Here is a 19,664-nt window from a genome sequence, read left to right on the forward strand (position 1 = left end):
AAGATGGAAGGCTTAAAAAAAATATTTCTAGTTTTTTTTTTGTTCTTTGTTCTTAATTTAAATTATTTTTAGTGTCTGTGCAGCTGCGCCGTGTCTGTTTTGCGAATGCATGCTTTGAACGTTGTGTTTTTATGGAGTTGGGGTCTGAATCTACCCTTTTCTGTAATTCGTTCCTTCTAGCCTTTATTACATTTATGCAATGTATATATTGAAAAAGAAAATTGCGCGATATAAATTTGATTAAAAGCTAAGTTTGCAATAATTTTCTCCCCGAAAAGAGAAGGTTCGATTGAATTTGTGGAGACATTAAAAATTCTGCATGCTACTCCAGTTCTATGTGAATTCGATTTTTTTTCCAGAAAAAAAAAATAATAATAACAGAAAAAATCCATGTCTGAGAAATGTGTGCATAGTTTGATACAGGGCTTGTGCTGAGTACTTTAAATTCTTAGCCTGTAAATTAGCCAAATATTAAAAGCATTAGCCAAATTTCAAAATTTTTAGCGAAAGGCAAAAAAACTTGATTTTATTGCACTTAAGTAGAACCAATAATGCTTTTTTTTTTTAAGTTGGCTGTTTGCTATTTTTAAAAAAAGAAGCGTGGTACGTGTATTCTTTTTAATAAAAAAAAACGCGATTTTTCTTTGGCTCGTTACTAAACCTGTAATAGGTTTCTGTCTACTACTATTATTACTTCGTCTACTAGTACTAAATAAATAGAAAAAATAAATAAAAACATATCAAAAATGATTCATAACTTTGAGATATTTTTGAAATTACTTTTATTTCATTTACTCCTCTTAAAAACGTATTATTTCTTGCAGATGTAGCAATTTAATTTCGCTGCAAAGGCGTATAAAAGTTTATTTAATATTTTTAAATTTCGTTCAAGACGTGTATCGTTTAATATCAATCAAAATCCAGGAATTAATTACTTGCAGAATTATGTCAAATGTAAGCTGAGGTGAATGCAGAAAATAATTAAATTCAGAAGAATTAATCGTCAAATATTAATTATAGTAATCAGGGGTCTGTTTAGAAGAAATTTGGGTCCGTTAGCGGACCCTTCACAAAATAACTTTTCAGAAAAACGGACCCTTCACAATAATTTATCTTTTAATCGGACCCTTCACAAATTTGTTTATCTTCATTATTGTTTTGTTAATGGAATAACCTTTCCCGGGGGGGGGATGAAAAACTGTTCGAGACAAACTAAGTTTCCCTAAGTTTAAATTCCAAATGTAGTATTCTAAGAAAATATTTCTACTTATACAAACATCGTGTGCGCATTCTTATTAATATTAAATAAAAAAAAAAAAATTTGTAAATAAATGCTTGATCAATTTATATTTATTCATAAAATTAATTAATAGAATATTATGTAAATAAAAATTTATTTCTGGAAATTTTTTAAATAAAATATTATAAATTTAAGGATTGTTCATGTTTACTTAATGCTTAACACATTAAAAGTGATACATTACTAAGTTGTGTTACTTAAAATATATCAATTGAAATTATTAAAAGTATGAGTAATTTTGTTTCCATTATTCGTCCGAAATGAATATTCTGTGTTGAACAGTATAGGCTAAATACCAAATAAGCATCTCTAATTTAGTAGAAGTAATCGTTGAGCAGAATCTTGTATCTATTTACAATTTAAAATCTTCTTGAAAAGGTTTTCAGCAATTTTTGCATTAACATGACACTATTTCTACAAATTCACAAAAGCAGGATCCTGGTTGAAAGAATGTGATTTAACGCTTATTTTATATTTACAAATTATAAATAGTTTTTTCGCAATTTTGCAAAAACAGGACCTTTCACAAAATGTCTGGACCTTGGCGATAATTGGTAATAATTCAGACATTTCATAACACCCTTTTAATAAATAAATTATTTATTCAATGTTATATTATTTGTTAGCATTACGTGTTTTTCTTATGTATTATATCTTAAACTTCTTTTCGATTTAATATTCGTATTTTTTAGAAAAGTTTTACCATAGTTTTTTTTAGCAATTTTACCGTTGTAAGAAGCACCAGAATTTCAAAATTATTTTAGAGCTTAAATCTTTTCACTATGATTAAGGAAAAAAATCTTTTCTATTTATTTCATATTTTGGACCAGAGAGTTTCTGCTGACATAAAGAATATTTTTAGAGTTCTGTGGTTTCATAACAAGTTTTTCGTTCCTTTCTTATTTTATTCCACAAGACCTAAAATAATCCCACCGTGGCCGTGTAATTGAAAAATAGAAATAAAAATCAGTCCTCCAAATCTAAGGAAGCTCTGGGTATTTATAACAACAGCGGTTCTTTTGTACCCTAGAATTATAATCTGGGAAGCAATTTCATGGGGAATTTGATTCCTCAATTTGGAGACACGAAAAAGATGAAAAATAAAATATCGTCTGCAAACACAATGAGTCATTCAATATTCCAGAAATTTATCGTTTTCTTTCTTTTTTGGCAACAGTAAAATTGAGGCTGTTTTGTCTTGGCCAGTAAAAATTTTTTAAAAGAAAAAAGAGCGAATGTAAAATGATCTCTAAAAAATTAACGTTTATTTAGTTTGGTTTTAGAATTTTAAGAATGGCTCTCTCTTTTTGAATCAAAAAGTTAAAATTATAATTAAAAATAAATAATAAGAATGAAAGATAATTCTAATGTCGTTCGTCCACCCATTATGAGGTTTTTGCCCCCAAAAAACAATTGTCGAAATTTTCATCTTAATTATTTGAAAAATGTCCTTCATTATACTGTAAGTCTCAATTTTTAAAAGTTTATGCATTTAATTTTTTTTTTCTTTCACCATGAATGTGAAAAATAATATTTAAAATAATTAAGGTATTCTTAGAAAATAGACATATATTTGATTTAAGATTTCACTAATATAAATAGACTATAATAGACGATTCTTCCATTATTCGTCCGAAATTAATATACTGCGTTCAGCAGTATAGGCTAAATACCAAATACTTGTATGTTGCATCTCTAATTTAGAAGCAGCAATTGTTGTTTATTTTTTAAAATTTAATTTTTTTAATTATAATTGTACAGTGTTGAGCATAATCTTGTATGTCTTTACAATTTAAAAACTCCTTGAAAAAGTTTTTTTTTTGCAATAACGGAAAATCGGACCTTGGTTGAAAGAATGTGAGTAATTTTTTCACAATTTCACGAAAAACGGACCTTTCACAAAATGTCTGGACAGACCCCTGCATCCTTTATTAATAGTACAATATAAAACTTATCATTAAACTGTTAACTGATTTTAAATCTGATAAGTAAATTTTTTTAGATATTTTTGTCAAAAAACAGTAAACATATGCAAGGTATTTTTGCTTTTATGTGCTGTTAAGTATTAGTTTTATTTATTTATTTTTTTTTTGGCAATACGTTTATGTTTTTTTTTCTCTCTTTTTTTTTTTTTTTTTTTTTTTTTTTTTTTTTTAAAGAATGGAATTGAAAAATGACATTAAGTTGCGCTTATTTTTTAAGCATACTAAAAGTTTTAAGTGTTTTTTCTTTTTCTCTTTTTAAAAAAATATTTTTTGAGTAGATGGTATCAAGCTTTAAAAGATATTTAGAAAATCTGTAATTAAACTATTTTGCATACTTTGTAAATATTTCAATGAAAGTTTATATTATTATGTAATTTGTGATAAATTCACTTGTTTTTTAAGAAAAAGACAAAAACTTTTTTAAAAATGTTTTTCATTGAAGAAGTTTTAATTATCTGAATAAGTTAGACTTTAATAATGAATTATTTTATTTAACTTCATTTTAATTCTTTAATGCTAAAGTAATATGCATAAAAAATCCCTATTTCATTTGAAATAATTTCCTTTTATTTTCCTTAATTTTTCTAATTTTAAAGCATAGATCTCTTTTCATTTAAAAAAGCTTTTATTGTTTTATTTAATTTTGAAAGCTTGAGCACCACCCTTTCTAGAATATTAATTTCGAACACGATCACGCAAGTTTTTTTTATTAAAGAAGAATTTGTAAGAAGAACTCATATTAAAAAGAGCTTTGTGGAAGAACATATAAAAAGAGCTTTGTGGAAGAACTCATATTAAGGGAGAGTTTTGTGGAAAAACTCGCATTAAAGAAGAGATTAATGGAAGAATAGAGTAAAGAAGAGCTTAGTGGAACTGGAAGAACACGTTAAAGTTGAATTTAGTAATATGTTAAATAGTTTAACGGAAAAAGATATTAAACTATATTTCAAACACTCAAATGTTCAGTCTGAAGAAAAACACGCTATTGAAAGTTAATTTATTTTGACGAGTGTATCAAATACGGTGGATTGCGATTGAAAAAGCATTTATGTTAACAGCCATTTTGTTATTTTGAAGATAAGGTTTTTTTCCCGCTTTAAATTCTCAAAAATGTCCCATCGCCATCTCGCCAAATGCGATAAAATCGTAAATTTTGCGAATAAAATTGTGTTTTGGCTAATGATTTTTTCCCACCGGATAGAAAAAAAAAATATTTAACTATTCAACTCGATCCTTAAGATAACGTCTAAATGAATTCTTCCTAACAAATCAGTATTTTATATTCGATTACAGTAATTTTCGTTAGATGCGCCGCTCGTATTAACCAATTGGAATGGGGTCCAAATAATATAAGCCGGAAACAAACGACAGTAAAATAGTTTTATATGGGGGGGGAAAAATTATCATAAAAAATTGTTACGATTTGCATTTGGCGAATACTTGGCTAATTTACTGTCTAATACTAATTTAAAATCCTTCGCGCGGACTTAGTGTCCGATAACATATTCTTCCACTAAGTTTTTTAACGTGTATTGCAGTGAGCTTTTAAGTGGTTCAGCTTCCTCTTTGCCTAGTACTATTTAAATTTTGTACCTACTTTGTAAATTGGCACTTAAACATGCTATTTTTATAGCTCGGTATCGTGTTTCATGCGGAATTCTTGTTAAAGCGGCCGATTCGATCTCTCGCTCATAATCTTGACGGCGAAAGTAATTACATTGGCTTTTAAACTAAATCCTTTTTTAGATGCATTGCTCGTTTTGTATATGTGGTGGGGGGGGTGGGCTATTTAATTCCCATCGCATAAGAGAACTTGTTCGAGCGACTGTGTTAGAACCGCTTGGTTGGTCACCTGAACATTTCCGGCGATTTTCGGCAAGACCATCCTTTATCTATTCCTTTTTTTTTATCTGTTTTATAATCTATTATTCTATTTTGTTCTTCCGTTAGTGCGATATTAGTGAATGCTTTTATCATCTTTCTTTTTCGCGGCGTCTGTTTTCATCCTCCCTTGTTACAGGGTCAGTGGGTCTTTAAGGCGTGGTCTACTTTAAATATCAACATTGTTGTTTTTTGGCTTGTTTAAAATTGATAATAATAATCTAATCATAAATAAAAATCTAATGACGGTGTCCATTGTTGACGGTGCATTATTATTGGCCGGAAAATCACATGATAAGTTCCAGTTTTCCCACATTAACTTTCTGATTGGTTTGGTTGTCATCAGCATGAAATTGACATAAGTCCTAAAGTTGCTATTTTCCTATAAATATTTTGGTGTTTCCCTAATTTAAAGGTTAAAATTACCTCAATACATGATTTATATCCACAAATAGATCTTAATAGTATAAGGGAAATATTTGGAAGTGGGATGTAGTGGCGCAAGTCTTCTTTTTAGTACTTTTAAGTTTAATTGAATAATTTCAACTATTTTATGCCAAGAAACAGCTATTAATGCGAAGCAATCATCGAGATTGGTGATCTTCAGCGAACAGGGCGCTTAGCTCCCTAATAATAATATTGTTTTTCATACAATTTGTGACTGTTTAGAAATTCGATTTTCTAAAAATATACTGCTACGCGATCTGTTACGAGGTACATAAGTTGATTTTCGTTTTCTTGATTTTTTTTGGTACTAAACATTTTTTAATGATATAGTATTATTCGGCAGATCTTTAGAAGCAGAGCATCTTTAGAAAAAAAAAACGGAAAACAAAGGGGTCGCTTAATTAGATGAGAAGAAATAGCGCTTAATAATTTTTTGAACTACTGTGAAATTTTCCTCAAATTCCTAAAGCAATTTTAAAAAAAAACCCTACAAATTGTGGTCCTGAATCGGTAATTAAAAATTAGACATTCGTTAATATTTAGATTTTTTTAAAAATTTAATTTTATTCCAGTTTAAACTCATGAAAACCAATTTGGATGATTCTTATAACGAAAATTGTGCGAAAACCATGATATTTATGAAAAATTTAAAAACAGACGAACGTATACTATTTAACTATATTGCAAAACTGAATTGGTATAATTTGGTAAATTAAAAAAGAATCTAAATTACCGCACGTTTTATATCTCAAGTTGTGTTTGGATGACGGCCTTGTTACTTTGCATGTATCGAAAATTCGTTTCGTGAAAATTCGTTTGTGAAAATTAAATGCGGGGGATTAAAAGCATATTTAGAGGTTTAGTTGAGGGCAGAAAAGTCTTTTAAAAATAGCACAATCGCCCCTAAAACTGGGGTCAATTAGCGATGGCATTAGCCAGCCATCAAAATACATATGAAAGTTTTTCGTGGTATGATGTTACGCCAGTATAAATGTACTAACCAAATTTTTTGTCCTTTTAATTCTGTTTGTTTTTGAGCCATATAGTAAGGATTAATAGTAAGCACTTTTTAACAAATTTGTTCTTTTAACTTTAAAACTCTACACTTTTCACGACAGTGATTTAAATGCTAGGAAATTATCGAATATTTGTAATTTAAGTGATCAATGTTTTTTTTGAAATTTTTTTTTTATATCCTCCGAGAAATAAAGAAAAGTGCGACAAACAAAAAACGGGCCACCCTGGATAACTTTTGATCTCATGATCGTATCTTCACGTTCTTCTTAATGGTTTCATAGGGGTGACTTCAAATATACTAATTAGTTAATGCAGACGATATTTTAAGTTACGAAATCCGACACAAAAAGTGAGACATTTAATATGAATTTAAAGGTCAGATATTTAAAATTCGATTTTTTAGGAACCACTCGACCCATTTCACACCGATTTGTCCGAGCATCGGACGTAGATCTTATTAACGCTTGGCCACAGAGGCCGTCTCATTGTGTACGTTGACGGGTCTGCGAAAGATAGATATGCACCAATCGGATTCAAAAAAAAATTTGCGTTTGAACTTTGCTTCGTTATTTAACTAACGTTAAAATTAGTTGCCAGGAATCGCTATAAACTACTTTTTTTTTTTGTATCGCACTACACTACAAACTACGGAAAAAAGTAGCGACTGCAGTAGTTTCGCTACTTCCGACCACTTCTTTTAACCCAGCATGATAACTACTGACAGGGTTGCTAAAAAAGTGGAAAATGTTGAGATAATATTCGTTTGGATGGAGAGAGAAAAAATACCCCACCCGGATTAGTTTAGAACATAGTCCTAAGACGCTGTTTTCACTTTTAATCACAGCTGGCATATTATTTTTGGCGACCTTCTTTGTTTATTTTCTGTAAACTTTGCGGGAGAGCTTATTCCTTCGCATTTAATATACGAGATGCGGTGTTTTTTCTTTGCTCTTTTCATCTTGATGAAGTCTTCTGATGTTTAATAGTCTTCTTTTTTCTGGAAAGTACACGCGAGAGATTGTTTAAGGAAATGAAATTTTATCTATTTTTCTCATCTGTCTGTCATTTTAGATGAATAATCTTGAATATTTGGATTATTTGTTTTTTTAAATGCATACATCATCGACATTTATTGTGACGTCTTTCGATTTGCATTTAATTGCTATAAACTGATAAAAGTTCATGGATAAGCGTTACAATCAATATAAATATCTATATTACTTTGTTTATATTCTTGGTCTTTTGGTCATAAATGTGTCTTCAAGATCTTCGTTTTGCGGTTGAATATTCAAAATTATTGCTAACCTAGGGAAATTTATCAATCTGGAAAATTTAGAGAGTTAATTTAAAACAACCACAAAATCAGGGAAATGAATTAATTTTGATTTGAGGTACCTATAAAGTTCAATATATTCTTTAAAAAAAATGACTTAACAAATTTTTGGAAGAAAAAAAAAAGGTTTATTTGGTTTCTAATAGAAAAATAGCAAGTATATGAGTTATTTTATATCTTACATATAACTTAGGCATAATTAAAGAGGTATGCCTTAGTCTTGTCACTTTTAAGATTTTGGTCGGTTACGCGTTTCACTAACTTTCTCGACAAATTTAATCGTTATAATTTTATCTAAAACTATCAGCTATTCATATTTTCAGTGCAGCATAGTTACTACTTTCTTTAACAACTGTCGTTGTTGTTAATTTATATTTCAAACTATTAGATATATAAATTGCAGCACAGTTGCTTACAGTATCAAAAGTACAAGACGGCAAGGGCAAATTGAAATTGCGATGGTACAACTGCATACAGTATAAACAAAAGCAACACGACGAAGATAAATTGCATCGTGGCCTTATATTTTATACAAACGCTTTCAACAACTATTCACTGTTGCTAATTTATTTTTTAAATCATCAAGTATGCAGTACATATACAGTGTATTTTAATCCATCTAAACCATCAAATTTATGAGATGCAGTACAAACAAAAGCAACACAAGATGACGAAGTCAAATTAAAGCTTCGTGGCCTTATATTTTATACAGACGCCCTCAACAACTATCATTGTTGCTAATTTATCTTTTAAACTCGCAAATATACCTAATACAGTGCTTCTACATTCAATATAAATAAAAACAGTACAAGGTTAAAAACAAGTAATGCCGCAATCCTTCCAGAATTCGCCAAAATACCATTTCTCAGTAAACACACTACTATTTACGTGTGATTGACCGTATTAATTCAAAAAGCTAAAAAGAAAAACACCTTCTCAATCTCACTTTCCGGAGAATCATTTGCATTTGCTTCTTTGTGTGATTTTTCTTTTCTTTCTTTTTTTTTTATTTCATTCCCACCTAATCATTTTACCGGTAAACAGTCGCTCTGCATAATACCCATCAGTTCCACGCACTGTTGAATCGGGAGGAGGACGTGTGTTGTTCATCTCTCCTTTATCGTCTCGCCTATGTCTGGAAATAACAGACACTTGACCGGTCAAACGCCGTACATTTCTCCGTTCCTTCTCCGCACCAAAATCTACTTTCTCCCGCTGCTTTCATTCTGAGAGAACTCATTTCTTCAAACGGTATTGCCAGTTTTGAAAAAGGATTATGTGACGCTGAAATCGTTTGCACTTTTTTTTAAGAAATTGTAAAAATTCTTCAACGCAACTTTGGCGAACTTATAAACGTGATGTTACAAGTAATTTTATGCTTTACATAATTTATTGAAATTAATTGCTATTTGTGTAATAAAGCAATATGCAATTAAACATTTTATCCCAACTATGTGTACCGATGTCGGATATTGTATGAATATTTTCTGTAAAAGAAATTTATTTTTACTTAGTCCATGTGAAGTTGGATCGTTTGTTGTTAAGGAGATGAAGAAATAATTATTCATTTCAGCGAAGTTAAGAAGTTTAATTTTGCTTGGTTTATTCGAATATTATTTTAAAATTATATTGTTTTTTTTTTTCTCCCTCAAATAAATTGCTTTTTTGTGTAACGAAACGGCAGTTAAAATTCTTTACCAGATTGCATATTTTTGAAATCAGAACCAAAGTCGTTTTCTTTTAAGAGAATTGTACCAAAGAACTATTTTATAATTTTAAACTTAGATTCTTGTTTTCAATATGAAAACGCGAAATAAATACTCAGTATTTATTTCATTTATTAGTTTTTTGGACATTGATTTATAAAGTACTATTTTGTTGTGATTAGAGCTTATCTGTCTTTTAGACACCGAAAATATGATTCGAAGTCACTGCTAACAATTTTAAAACGATTTTTTACTCATATCAAGCATTTTTAAAAATTTTAATTAAAATAATTTTAAATATAGGATATTTTTTAGAATGACGGAACAATTTAAAGACTTAATATTAAGCAATCGGTTGCTTAAATTTAGAAAGGTGCTTTGTCCTTTCTTTGTTTTAGATTACCATCATTTCTGTGATGCAATGATTATTTCGCAAGTGTATATGTTATTTATTCTCACGTGAATGAATTCTGGATACAATGAACTAGCTGACTAATAGTATGCGTCGCATCGTTAGTGAAGAATAAATACGTCACAGAAACAATTAGTAACAATATGTCGAAATCGAAAAACCTAGAAGATCAGGCATATTCTATTCTGTTAGTGGTGTATATTTTTTTGATGAATTAGGAACTTTTAATCTTTCTTATTAAAGTAAGATTCTTTGATTTTCTGTACTTGAACTGTTAATAATGAGTAGTGAGTTAAGGTTATTTATTTATTTATTTTTTTTGGTCAAAAGCGCTGGAATAATATATTTTGTAAATGATACTAATATAACTTTTTTATTAAGTGGTTATCTAAAATTCGTTTTAATTAACTAAAAAATATTTTACACTTTATCTTTAAAGTACCAAATTAATCTCTGATAATTAATTGCTTAAATTTTACTTTGTTTGAAATTAGTCTGGCGTATTTAATTATTTATAAATTAAATTCTTTTTGAAAATCTGGAGTTTTTTTAAATTTAAAATTTCTATGTTATTTGATAATGTGTACTTCATAAGTTAAAATCAGTTTGTTGTGCTGACTTATTTATGCACTAAATTTGAGTTTTTGTTTTGCTGACTTGTTTATACACTAAATTCGAGTTTTGAATATGAATACAAGAGTGATCCACTAATAAATGTTTTTTTGTTTCCAGTGTGGTGATAACGAGTAGCGGTGAATCCTGTCAATCAAGCAGCTCGGCCAGCGACATTGCCAGTGAGCCAAGCTCACCGTCGCGGCCCATCACTCCACAATCCATGCCTCCAGTGCCTACCCAACACTGCCCATATGAGTGCCTACGAGCGGACAGTGAGGACAGCGGCCTGGGGCCTAGTCCTGCCAAGTCCTTGGTCAACCCTACCTCTCCAGAGGGATCGATATCTCCCATCCAGTTCGGTCGGTGTGAAGATGAAGAAGAGGATGACCGCTCCGATTCCTTGCTGGACCTTAGTCCTAGGACCGATAATAGTTACGAGTCCGAAGAGAAAGGCTATGTGTCGAACTCGCCCGAAGCGGCTCTCCACGAGGATGACCACTTCGAACACTTCTGCCTTCCCCTCGCAGGAAAACCAGCCATTCCACAAAGTCCTAAACTGCCAAACGGCTCTAGTTTTCAGTTCCTGTTATCATCGTCGAACAATTGTGTAAATAGTAATAATCAAACCAGGACTGATGGTTTCTGTGTCCTCAATTGCCACGAAGAGGTCACCCCTCCTCAGTTCCCTTCAATCGAAGTGGATGACCACTCAGTGGACAATGACAACAATACTTCCTCGTTCTTCGGCGAGCAGGCTTGCCGGGATGAGGATTCTTTCCAGATGCCTTTCACCAAAGCCGAATGCATCAAGAGCAACAACGGGTTAAACTTGACCGAAGAGGACCACCATTTTGTACAGAAGGCTCACCTAAATCCTAAAGTGGTCCTCATCAGGTCGGACTTCAGTGGCTATACTGAAGAAAGTAACAGTCACAGTGAGGACAACAGTCGCAGTGTTTGCCATGAACTGAATAGTGACTGTACGTCCTCGAACTGTAGTCAGGTGGGGAGTGTTGACCAACAGAGTGTGTCTGGGGCGAGCCCAGTGGACGATGGGGAGTGTAAATGGTTGAACTGTACATGGTCCTCCGCGGATGCCAACACTGCCATAGACATTTTAGACCATATTCGCGAGTGCCATGTGCAGAATCAGTTGGAGGAAAATAATACTTTTACTTGTTTGTGGATTGGATGCAAGGCAAGTATTTTATCCATTTAATTCACTTTACAGGGTCAGCTCCATACTTTGTATATTTTTAATGTTTTCAAAAGAGCTTACAGTGGTTGTAAATATTTAATTGACAGTCTCTTCCAAAAGAATAGCTGTAGCGATTGATGTTGAAAATATTTAGCTGTGTTGTTCTGTTACAATTAAAAGGAAGTAATTCCTTGACAACAGGCCTTCCTATTATTTTCTGAATATAGGAATACTGACCTTTTTTTTTTCTATTCATTCGAACCAAACCATTTCAGTACACTCTAGTATTTTTTTTTCTTTTTTAAATTTAAATATTAATTCCGTAAGTCATTTTCAGTAACATTTAAGAGGATTTCAGAAAATCAACTTCCAAATATCCACATACCTGAAAAACTTTGATTTTAATATAGGATCGTCATAAAGCTGTTTATAGATGTTTCTTCATTGGAATTATATTTTACAGAGTAAATACATGTTTCATGTTTGTAATCCATAGCTGCCAACTCTACTGGATTTTGCCAGTTTCTCTTGGTCTACTGGTTTAATTAAAATTCTTCTAGTTTTTGTACATTTTAGAAAATTCTCTAAAATTGAGTAAGTTTCCTAAAGAATTCTCTATGTAAATGTAATTTTTGTACAGATTATTACTTGCTAGAATATTGCAATAAGTATTACTAATACATAATGAAGCAAATCTCATTTATAGAAATCAGTTCAAAACTTTTTTGATCTAAAATGTTCAGTTTATTTTTATTCAGAACTCACTTTTTAAATTAATTGAAAAAAATCTTTTAACTATCTTTGATGAATTAAATGCCCATTAATATTCGAAGTTATGAGTAAACACAATACATAACATTTCAAGTATGTTTATTGTCAATCATAACTGGAAAATATTGTAATTTTTCTATTTTGATATTTTGAAAAAAAAATCCCTAGAATTCCCCTATGTATAAAATATTCAGTACATAATGCAACAATTATCATGAAATTTATATTATTTCGTGAAATCTACTGGATTTTTTCCTATCCCTGTTGGCAGCTATGGTAATCGAATATAACATGTAACGACCATATTATTAAGAAGAAACTTGGTTGTAGTACAGTTGGACTTCTATTTAACGAACTTCCATTTTGCGAATTTCTCTATTTTGCTATTTTTTTTTGAGGAACCAAGAACGTTTTAGCAATTTCTTCGTAAAATAATTTCCAAATAGCGAAGCGAATTTTCTACTTAACGAAGTTTTTTTTGAAATCCACTTTCCCTATTTCCCATATTTCAGAAAATTTTAGACTTGTTAACTCATTTTATGGAGGAAATGACCTTGAGTTGATTTTCGAATCCAAACTTGTAAAGAAAGCAGTAAACTCCCTTTTCGTTTGCATTTCAAACGAAAAACTCAGACAAAATTAAGGGATTTTATCAGTATTAATTAAAATTAAGAACACACGTGGTAATGTATGTTTAAAATTAGTTTCATAAAAAATGCAGCTATAATTTATACAGAAATTTGGCTTTTTTAGTGAAAAATGTATGTAGCACTATAGTATAGCACAGTGGTCGGCAAAGTGCGGCTCCAGAGCCGCATGTGGCTCTTTGGCTCCTGAAGTGCGGCTCTGGCACAAATATCCACGGAAGGGGCAATAATATTTTCATTTAAAAAAAAAACTTGGTAAGAAAAAAATCACATCTTATTTTGATAAATTAAAATTCTTCTATAAATCGAGAACATGTATAATGTTTTGTTTAAGTTAAAAGATCGATAGGTAATTAAAATTTTATATTGTTGTAAAAATAAGTAACGGACATCGAGTTTAATTTTATTAGTTTTCGTAAACGTAAACACAAATCATGTACCAACTACCGGCTGAAATTTTTCGTATGTTTTCGGTGTACTCCGGTGTGATTCAAAGGTACCACAAGCATGCGCGCCCATATTTTTTCTAAAGTTAAAGTAGTGAAGGTACATATTGGCATCACAGACAAGCAGTTGCAGTGTGAACAGTTTTGTTTTATCTACCGTTGTCCTGTCTTATTAAAAAGTTTTTGATTTTGAAAGGGACACGTTGTTTCACTTTCCGAGCCTGCTGAAGCATCGCCAAGAAAATAATTCCTCTATTGATAAACACCATTTTAAAACAATAATTTTAAATATGAGGGGGGAAGCATTTCTCAGCAGGTTTCAGGAATTTAAAAACAGCAGAGTAACTTTAGCATTTGTCAAAAATCCTCTTAATGCTGCGATAACCGAGTTGAAATTTTCTCCTTTTGAAATTGACATTGGTAGCTCTGAAATACAATTGCTGGATTTAATAAACAAGGAGATATGGCCCTCTAAATTCGAACGTCTTTGCGTTGAATTGGAAATATTGGAGAAGAAAAAATCACATCTTAGTTCACAACACAAGTGGTCTGTTTTGAATGACCTGGAGAAGGAAGACATGATCATTTTCAACGCTTGGAATAGAATACCTGACTCTTACGATCAGGTGAAAAAGCTCGCGTTTGCTGTTCTTTCCCTTTTTGATTCTACATAGGTATATATGCGAACAATCTTTTTCAAGCATGAACATTATCAAGAGTGAACTAAGAAGTCGTCTTATTGATGAGAACTTGGAATCATGCCTAAAATAAAAACAAGAATATGCAAACCTGACTTACTCAAACTTTCCAAGGAGATGCAAGCGCATTGCTCGCATTAATAAATGTTTATTAAGTATGAAATTTAGTTTTATTTAGTGCAATGAAAGTTTACTAAACAAGCAAATTTGGCTCCCAATTTTTTTTTAAATTTTTGTAATGTTCATATTTGGCTCTTTGTCTAATAAGTTTGCCGACCACTGGTATAGCACAATGTTTTGCTTTACGGACTTGTGTCTAAAATGGATTGGATACAGATTTCTTTTAAGGTAAAAACTGAAGAAAAAAAATCGTAGATACTAGTTAACAAGATGAAGGTACATCAATTGCTAGTTTAATTATGTCTAGAATTTAGAAATTTAAAACCTGTTTTGTGTTGTTTAAGTATTTCAAAAGGTGATTTTCTATTTAACGAATTTTCCATATAACGAACTTTTTTATCGGGATTTAGCGACTTCGTTAAATGGAGATCCGACTGTATTTGATATTTATTACTATTTAAAAGCATGGACGTCGTTTACGGATGGGGGCGAGTTAAAAACAAGAAAGAGATAAAAATAATTTTTTTGCTGCTCACTTTTAAGAATTTTTTATTCTTATGTGTGAAATTTAGAAAACTATTGTGGCTTTGTCATTTAATTTTATCTCCCTCAAAAATCGGCTCCCTATGACGTCCAAATTGAAAGGAAAATAAATAAATAAATAAAACTCTTTTGAAACACTTTTTAAATACTATTATTGATGTCAAAAGTTGTTGTCTGCAAAATAAAAATGTTAATTCTCAAATCGACTATTTGTCGGTCGATTCTGTCTGAAGGGGGGAAAAAGAGGTTATATTTCTGTCGTAGACAATTTTTTTCTTTATGTGAAATTGTAATAAATATGTATTTTATAATATCGCGTGATATAACTTTAACTCGTCGCCAATGAAATCCGATAATTTCGAGTTTCATCGAATTTTCTTAGGATAATAAATAATGATAAACCATTAATTATTTTTTACGATGGTTGGAGAACTTATTTAAACAAACCATCCATAACTTTTAAGAGAAAGTAAGGAGGAACTTTTGTAAGATTAACTTTTGTTTTAGGAGAAACTTTTGCAAGAGAGACTTTTAGGAAACCAAACGGATCGAATTGACGCAATAATGAAAAAAAAAAAAAAATTTCCAAGAGAAAAAAGAACAAAAAGTAATAATGAAAAAAAGATTGTTAGAGAACTTATTTAAACAAATCATCCATCATTTTAGTATATCATGCAACGATGCTTTAATTAATCAACATATTATTACTATTTTCAAAAAAACTGGATTCAATCGGTTCTTGTAACTGCCTCCAACAATTTACATCCTATATTTCAGTTAGCTTCCAGCTCTAATAGATTGAATAATTTTTTACGGGATTATTAAAGAAAGACTTTTAGGAAACCAAACCGGTCGAATTGGCGTAATACATGAAAAAACTTCCAGAATCTTCATGGACTGCGTCCTCGATCTTTTTAAGATCTTGTCATTTGAGATAGTTTTACAGTGCCCTTATTTCCCTCTGTGTACATAGTTTCAAGGATGAAAAAGATAGATTAGCGAAATAAAATGTATCTTTTTTTTTCCTTTCTCGTTCCACGAAATTTATGTTTGTAGTAGGTTAGTGACCCTCGCATAAAGCTTAGAAAATATCAAAACTTGAGTTTATCTCTTTTTTGTTCTTCTGCTTTTTGAGTCGGTGATAAAATATTTGTAAGATGAAGATTTCACTCAGGAATGAAGTTTAATAATAAATTCATCTCTTGTTTAGTGGTTTTGAAACACTGACGTTATGAATGCTTTATTTCTTTATTGACTTTCTTTTATTCATTAATTCTCACAAAATTAATTCATTTGTAAGAAATTTAATTATGTTATTCAGCAGTGTTTCCCAAAGTGTGGTACGTGTTCTTATGGGAAATATCTTGCAACAAACGAAAATTTGACTAAATTTTATTTAAAAACAAAGCTAGCCTTGAAAATTACATATTTTTCTATTGGCTATTCTTCGCAAAGTTAACAGTTAATAATTAATGGTGTCAACAGCCAGTTGTGATTTTTGACTTTTGTGCAATTTTTTTTATAGTGAAAAATGTATTCAATTTTTTTATTTGTGGTACACGGCATTACGAAAAATTTAGAAAGAGTACGCAAAAGTCATAAGTTTGGGAAACACTGTTATACAGTATACTCTCAAAGTTTAAGGGGCGCTAAAAAAATTTCGAGGACAGCAAGTTCAGAACTAAATTTGTTTTAAAAAGTAAATACGTGGAGCATCGTTTATACGACGATCACTTATACGACGTTTACATTTATACGACGTTTTAGTGTGGTCCCAAATCATTCCTATTCATTTTAATGTAAAAATATATCGTTTATACGACGCACAGAATCGGTTATACGTCGGTTTTTAGATTTTGTTCACGTTTATTTAATTTTTTATTTTTTCTTGTGTATTTTAAAAAAGGGTGGAATTTGCCAACATGAATAATACAGAAAAGGGAGACAACAAGAATTCTTGGATGACGACCGTAATTTTTACTAGATGACTGAAAAAAACTAGACAATATTATGAAGAGGCAAAAACGTAAAATTTTGCTATTTATCGACCAATGTCTAGTGTACTCATCGATACTAATTATTTTGGAAAATGTAAAAGCTCTCTTTTTTCCTGCAAATTGCACAAGTGCGCTTCAGCCATTAGATTTGGCCGTGATTAGAAATTTAAATTGCATCATAGAAAACAGTAAGTTCAACTCGCTATTCAAAGCATTGTAGAGACCAATAGCAAGAAAATATAATTAAAGGTAACATGCATTCAAATTGCTCACTGCAATTTTTCTTCTTTGGTTATTTGTTTGTTTTGCTTTGTCTAATTTAGAAATGTATGTAAATCAACACGTTAAACATTAAAATTAACTGAAAACAGAGTTAGTTTCAGTTTTAGAAGTAAAAATCGATTATACGACGTTATCGTTTATACGACGTTTTTCGTTGGTCCCTTCGGCGTCGTATAAACGATGCTCCACGTATATGTATATATATTCTAAAATATTACTCTAAAACGTAGAGTCAAGAAACATAAGAATAACTACTAATACATATGTTTGTAATGATACTCGACTTTTAAGTCTAAATACAACAATGATAATTTTATTTTTAAAAGTAAGGCCAAATAGTTATGCATTAAATAAAAATTGGTTTACAATAAACTTACATCGTGATTTTTCCGAAAAAATTCATTTTCTATTTCGAAAAAAATTTGACATTACAAGGTTTTGAGAAGAAACCCTTCGACTTAAGAATTCAAATTAATATTATGTGGATCTGACAAGGTGTGGATATACAAGGTTTTTGAGATATCGAAGTTCCAGATATCGAGAGTATATTGTAGTAAGAGGCTCTCCAGACTCTCCAGAATATGCGTTTGATATTTTTAATTTTCACAAACTAATGATGAATATTTGCTCTAGTCTATTTGACATTATCTTTCGACACATGTAAAATACAAGGCCGTCATACAATCAAAACTTGAGATTTAAAGCGTGCAGTAATTTAGATTCTATTTTAATTTTTCTTACAAAATTATACCAATACAGTCCTGAAATCAGTAGTTTATGAAAGGAAGTTAAATAGTATTCGTTTGTCAGTTGTTAAATTTTTCATAAATATCTTACTGTGCCAGTTACTAAAAACCATCCAAATTGGTTTTCACTAGTTTAAACAGTAATAAATTTAATTTTAAAAATTCAAAACACTCGCAAATGTGTAGTTTTGAATTACTGATTCAAAACGGCAAATTGCAGTTTTTTTATTGCTTTAAAGTTTTGAGGAAAATTTTATAGAAATTTGAAAAATTTGTCAAGCTTTTCTCCTTATCTAAGAAATCTACACCTTTATTTTCAGTTTTTTTTTCTATGTGCTGCCGATTAATATTATATCACCGAAAGTTTGTTCAGTACCAAAAAATATCAAGAAAATAAAAATAGAAATTTTATCTAAAATCCAAGATGGCGCAGGTAGAGATTTATGCTTCTTCAGTTTTTGTGAAAACGAGAATTTAGCCAAATTATAATGGACTTACTGTCATTTATAAACGTTCCTATAAATTATAACTTACTCAGTATAAATGAATTACAGTATTTTTGGGTTATGCGTACAGAGGGATCAAAATTTTATCTATACTCACATACCTTAAAAAAAAGTAAAAAAAATCTTATCTTTGGACGGAGGACACTTTATTACAAATCTAAAATCAATAATGTAACCAAGAAGTATCAATAGAGGGACACTTTTTTTAATACCGAAACTATACAATATATCGTGAGGAAAGTGTCAATGGACTAGCCCTTCATTAAAATTATAATACATTTATATATTGTCAGGAAAGCGTCAAATGATTAGCCCTTCATTAAAATTATAAAACATTATGGTCATTGTCAGGAAAGTATCAATGGAGTTAAGACACACATTTATAAGACTGACTCTTAGCCCAACTAAACTACCATGATTTTCTTTTGTATCAGAGTCTGTCCAAAGCAATTTTAATCTATAGAGATGTCCTACCCGCTATGGCGGCTGAACTAAATCATTTGTCCTCCATCAATCTATCACTCTTGTGCTATTCATGGACGATTAAAAGGCAGGTATGTTTAATGATCTCAACTTGGACATCTAAGTTCCATCGGACTTTTGATAGAAGGCGCAATTTCGGCCAAAATTCATTATTCCCTGTCTTTCCAGGTTTTCGAACGCACGTCTTGTTCTCGGAGCTGGCTAGACAGGCACATCCTTTTACACGGTGGAAGCAAGCCTTTTCGATGTATTGTAGATGGTTGCAATCAACGATTTGGATCGGAAGTAGTTCTCCAAAGACACGTTAATTCACATTTTCCTCAGTCCAGGAGCAACAAAGGCAACGACAGCTCCAGACTGTATCGTAAAAGAAGGCACAAACATCGGAAAAGGCCACAATTTCGTGAGTAGAATTTTGTATTTTAAGTGACTATAATTCGTGTTTATGTTTCCTTGTATATCTCTTCTCCGTGTTTATTATTAATCTTATTGACATAGCTGCTAGCTCGACTGGATTTTCCTGTAGACTAC

The 19,664-nt window shown here is 30.8% G+C and overlaps 1 protein-coding gene across 2 annotated transcripts in view; it reads left to right on the forward strand.

Moving 5' to 3' along the window:
• Positions 1 to 19,664, forward strand: part of LOC107439618 (uncharacterized) — a 315,949-nt gene that overhangs the window by 273,143 nt on the left and 23,142 nt on the right. For both annotated transcript variants that reach the window (XM_043046423.3, XM_016052278.5), the window contains exons 2-3: positions 10,814 to 11,894; positions 19,302 to 19,536. In XM_043046423.3, coding sequence (XP_042902357.1) covers positions 10,814 to 11,894; positions 19,302 to 19,536 — 1,316 coding nt within the window. The remainder of the gene's footprint in view (positions 1 to 10,813; positions 11,895 to 19,301; positions 19,537 to 19,664) is intronic.

Source organism: Parasteatoda tepidariorum, chromosome 9, assembly GCF_982258835.1.
Source record: "Parasteatoda tepidariorum strain Cologne lab strain chromosome 9, Ptep-v5.0, whole genome shotgun sequence".
Classification (NCBI taxonomy): Eukaryota; Metazoa; Arthropoda; class Arachnida; order Araneae; family Theridiidae; genus Parasteatoda; species Parasteatoda tepidariorum.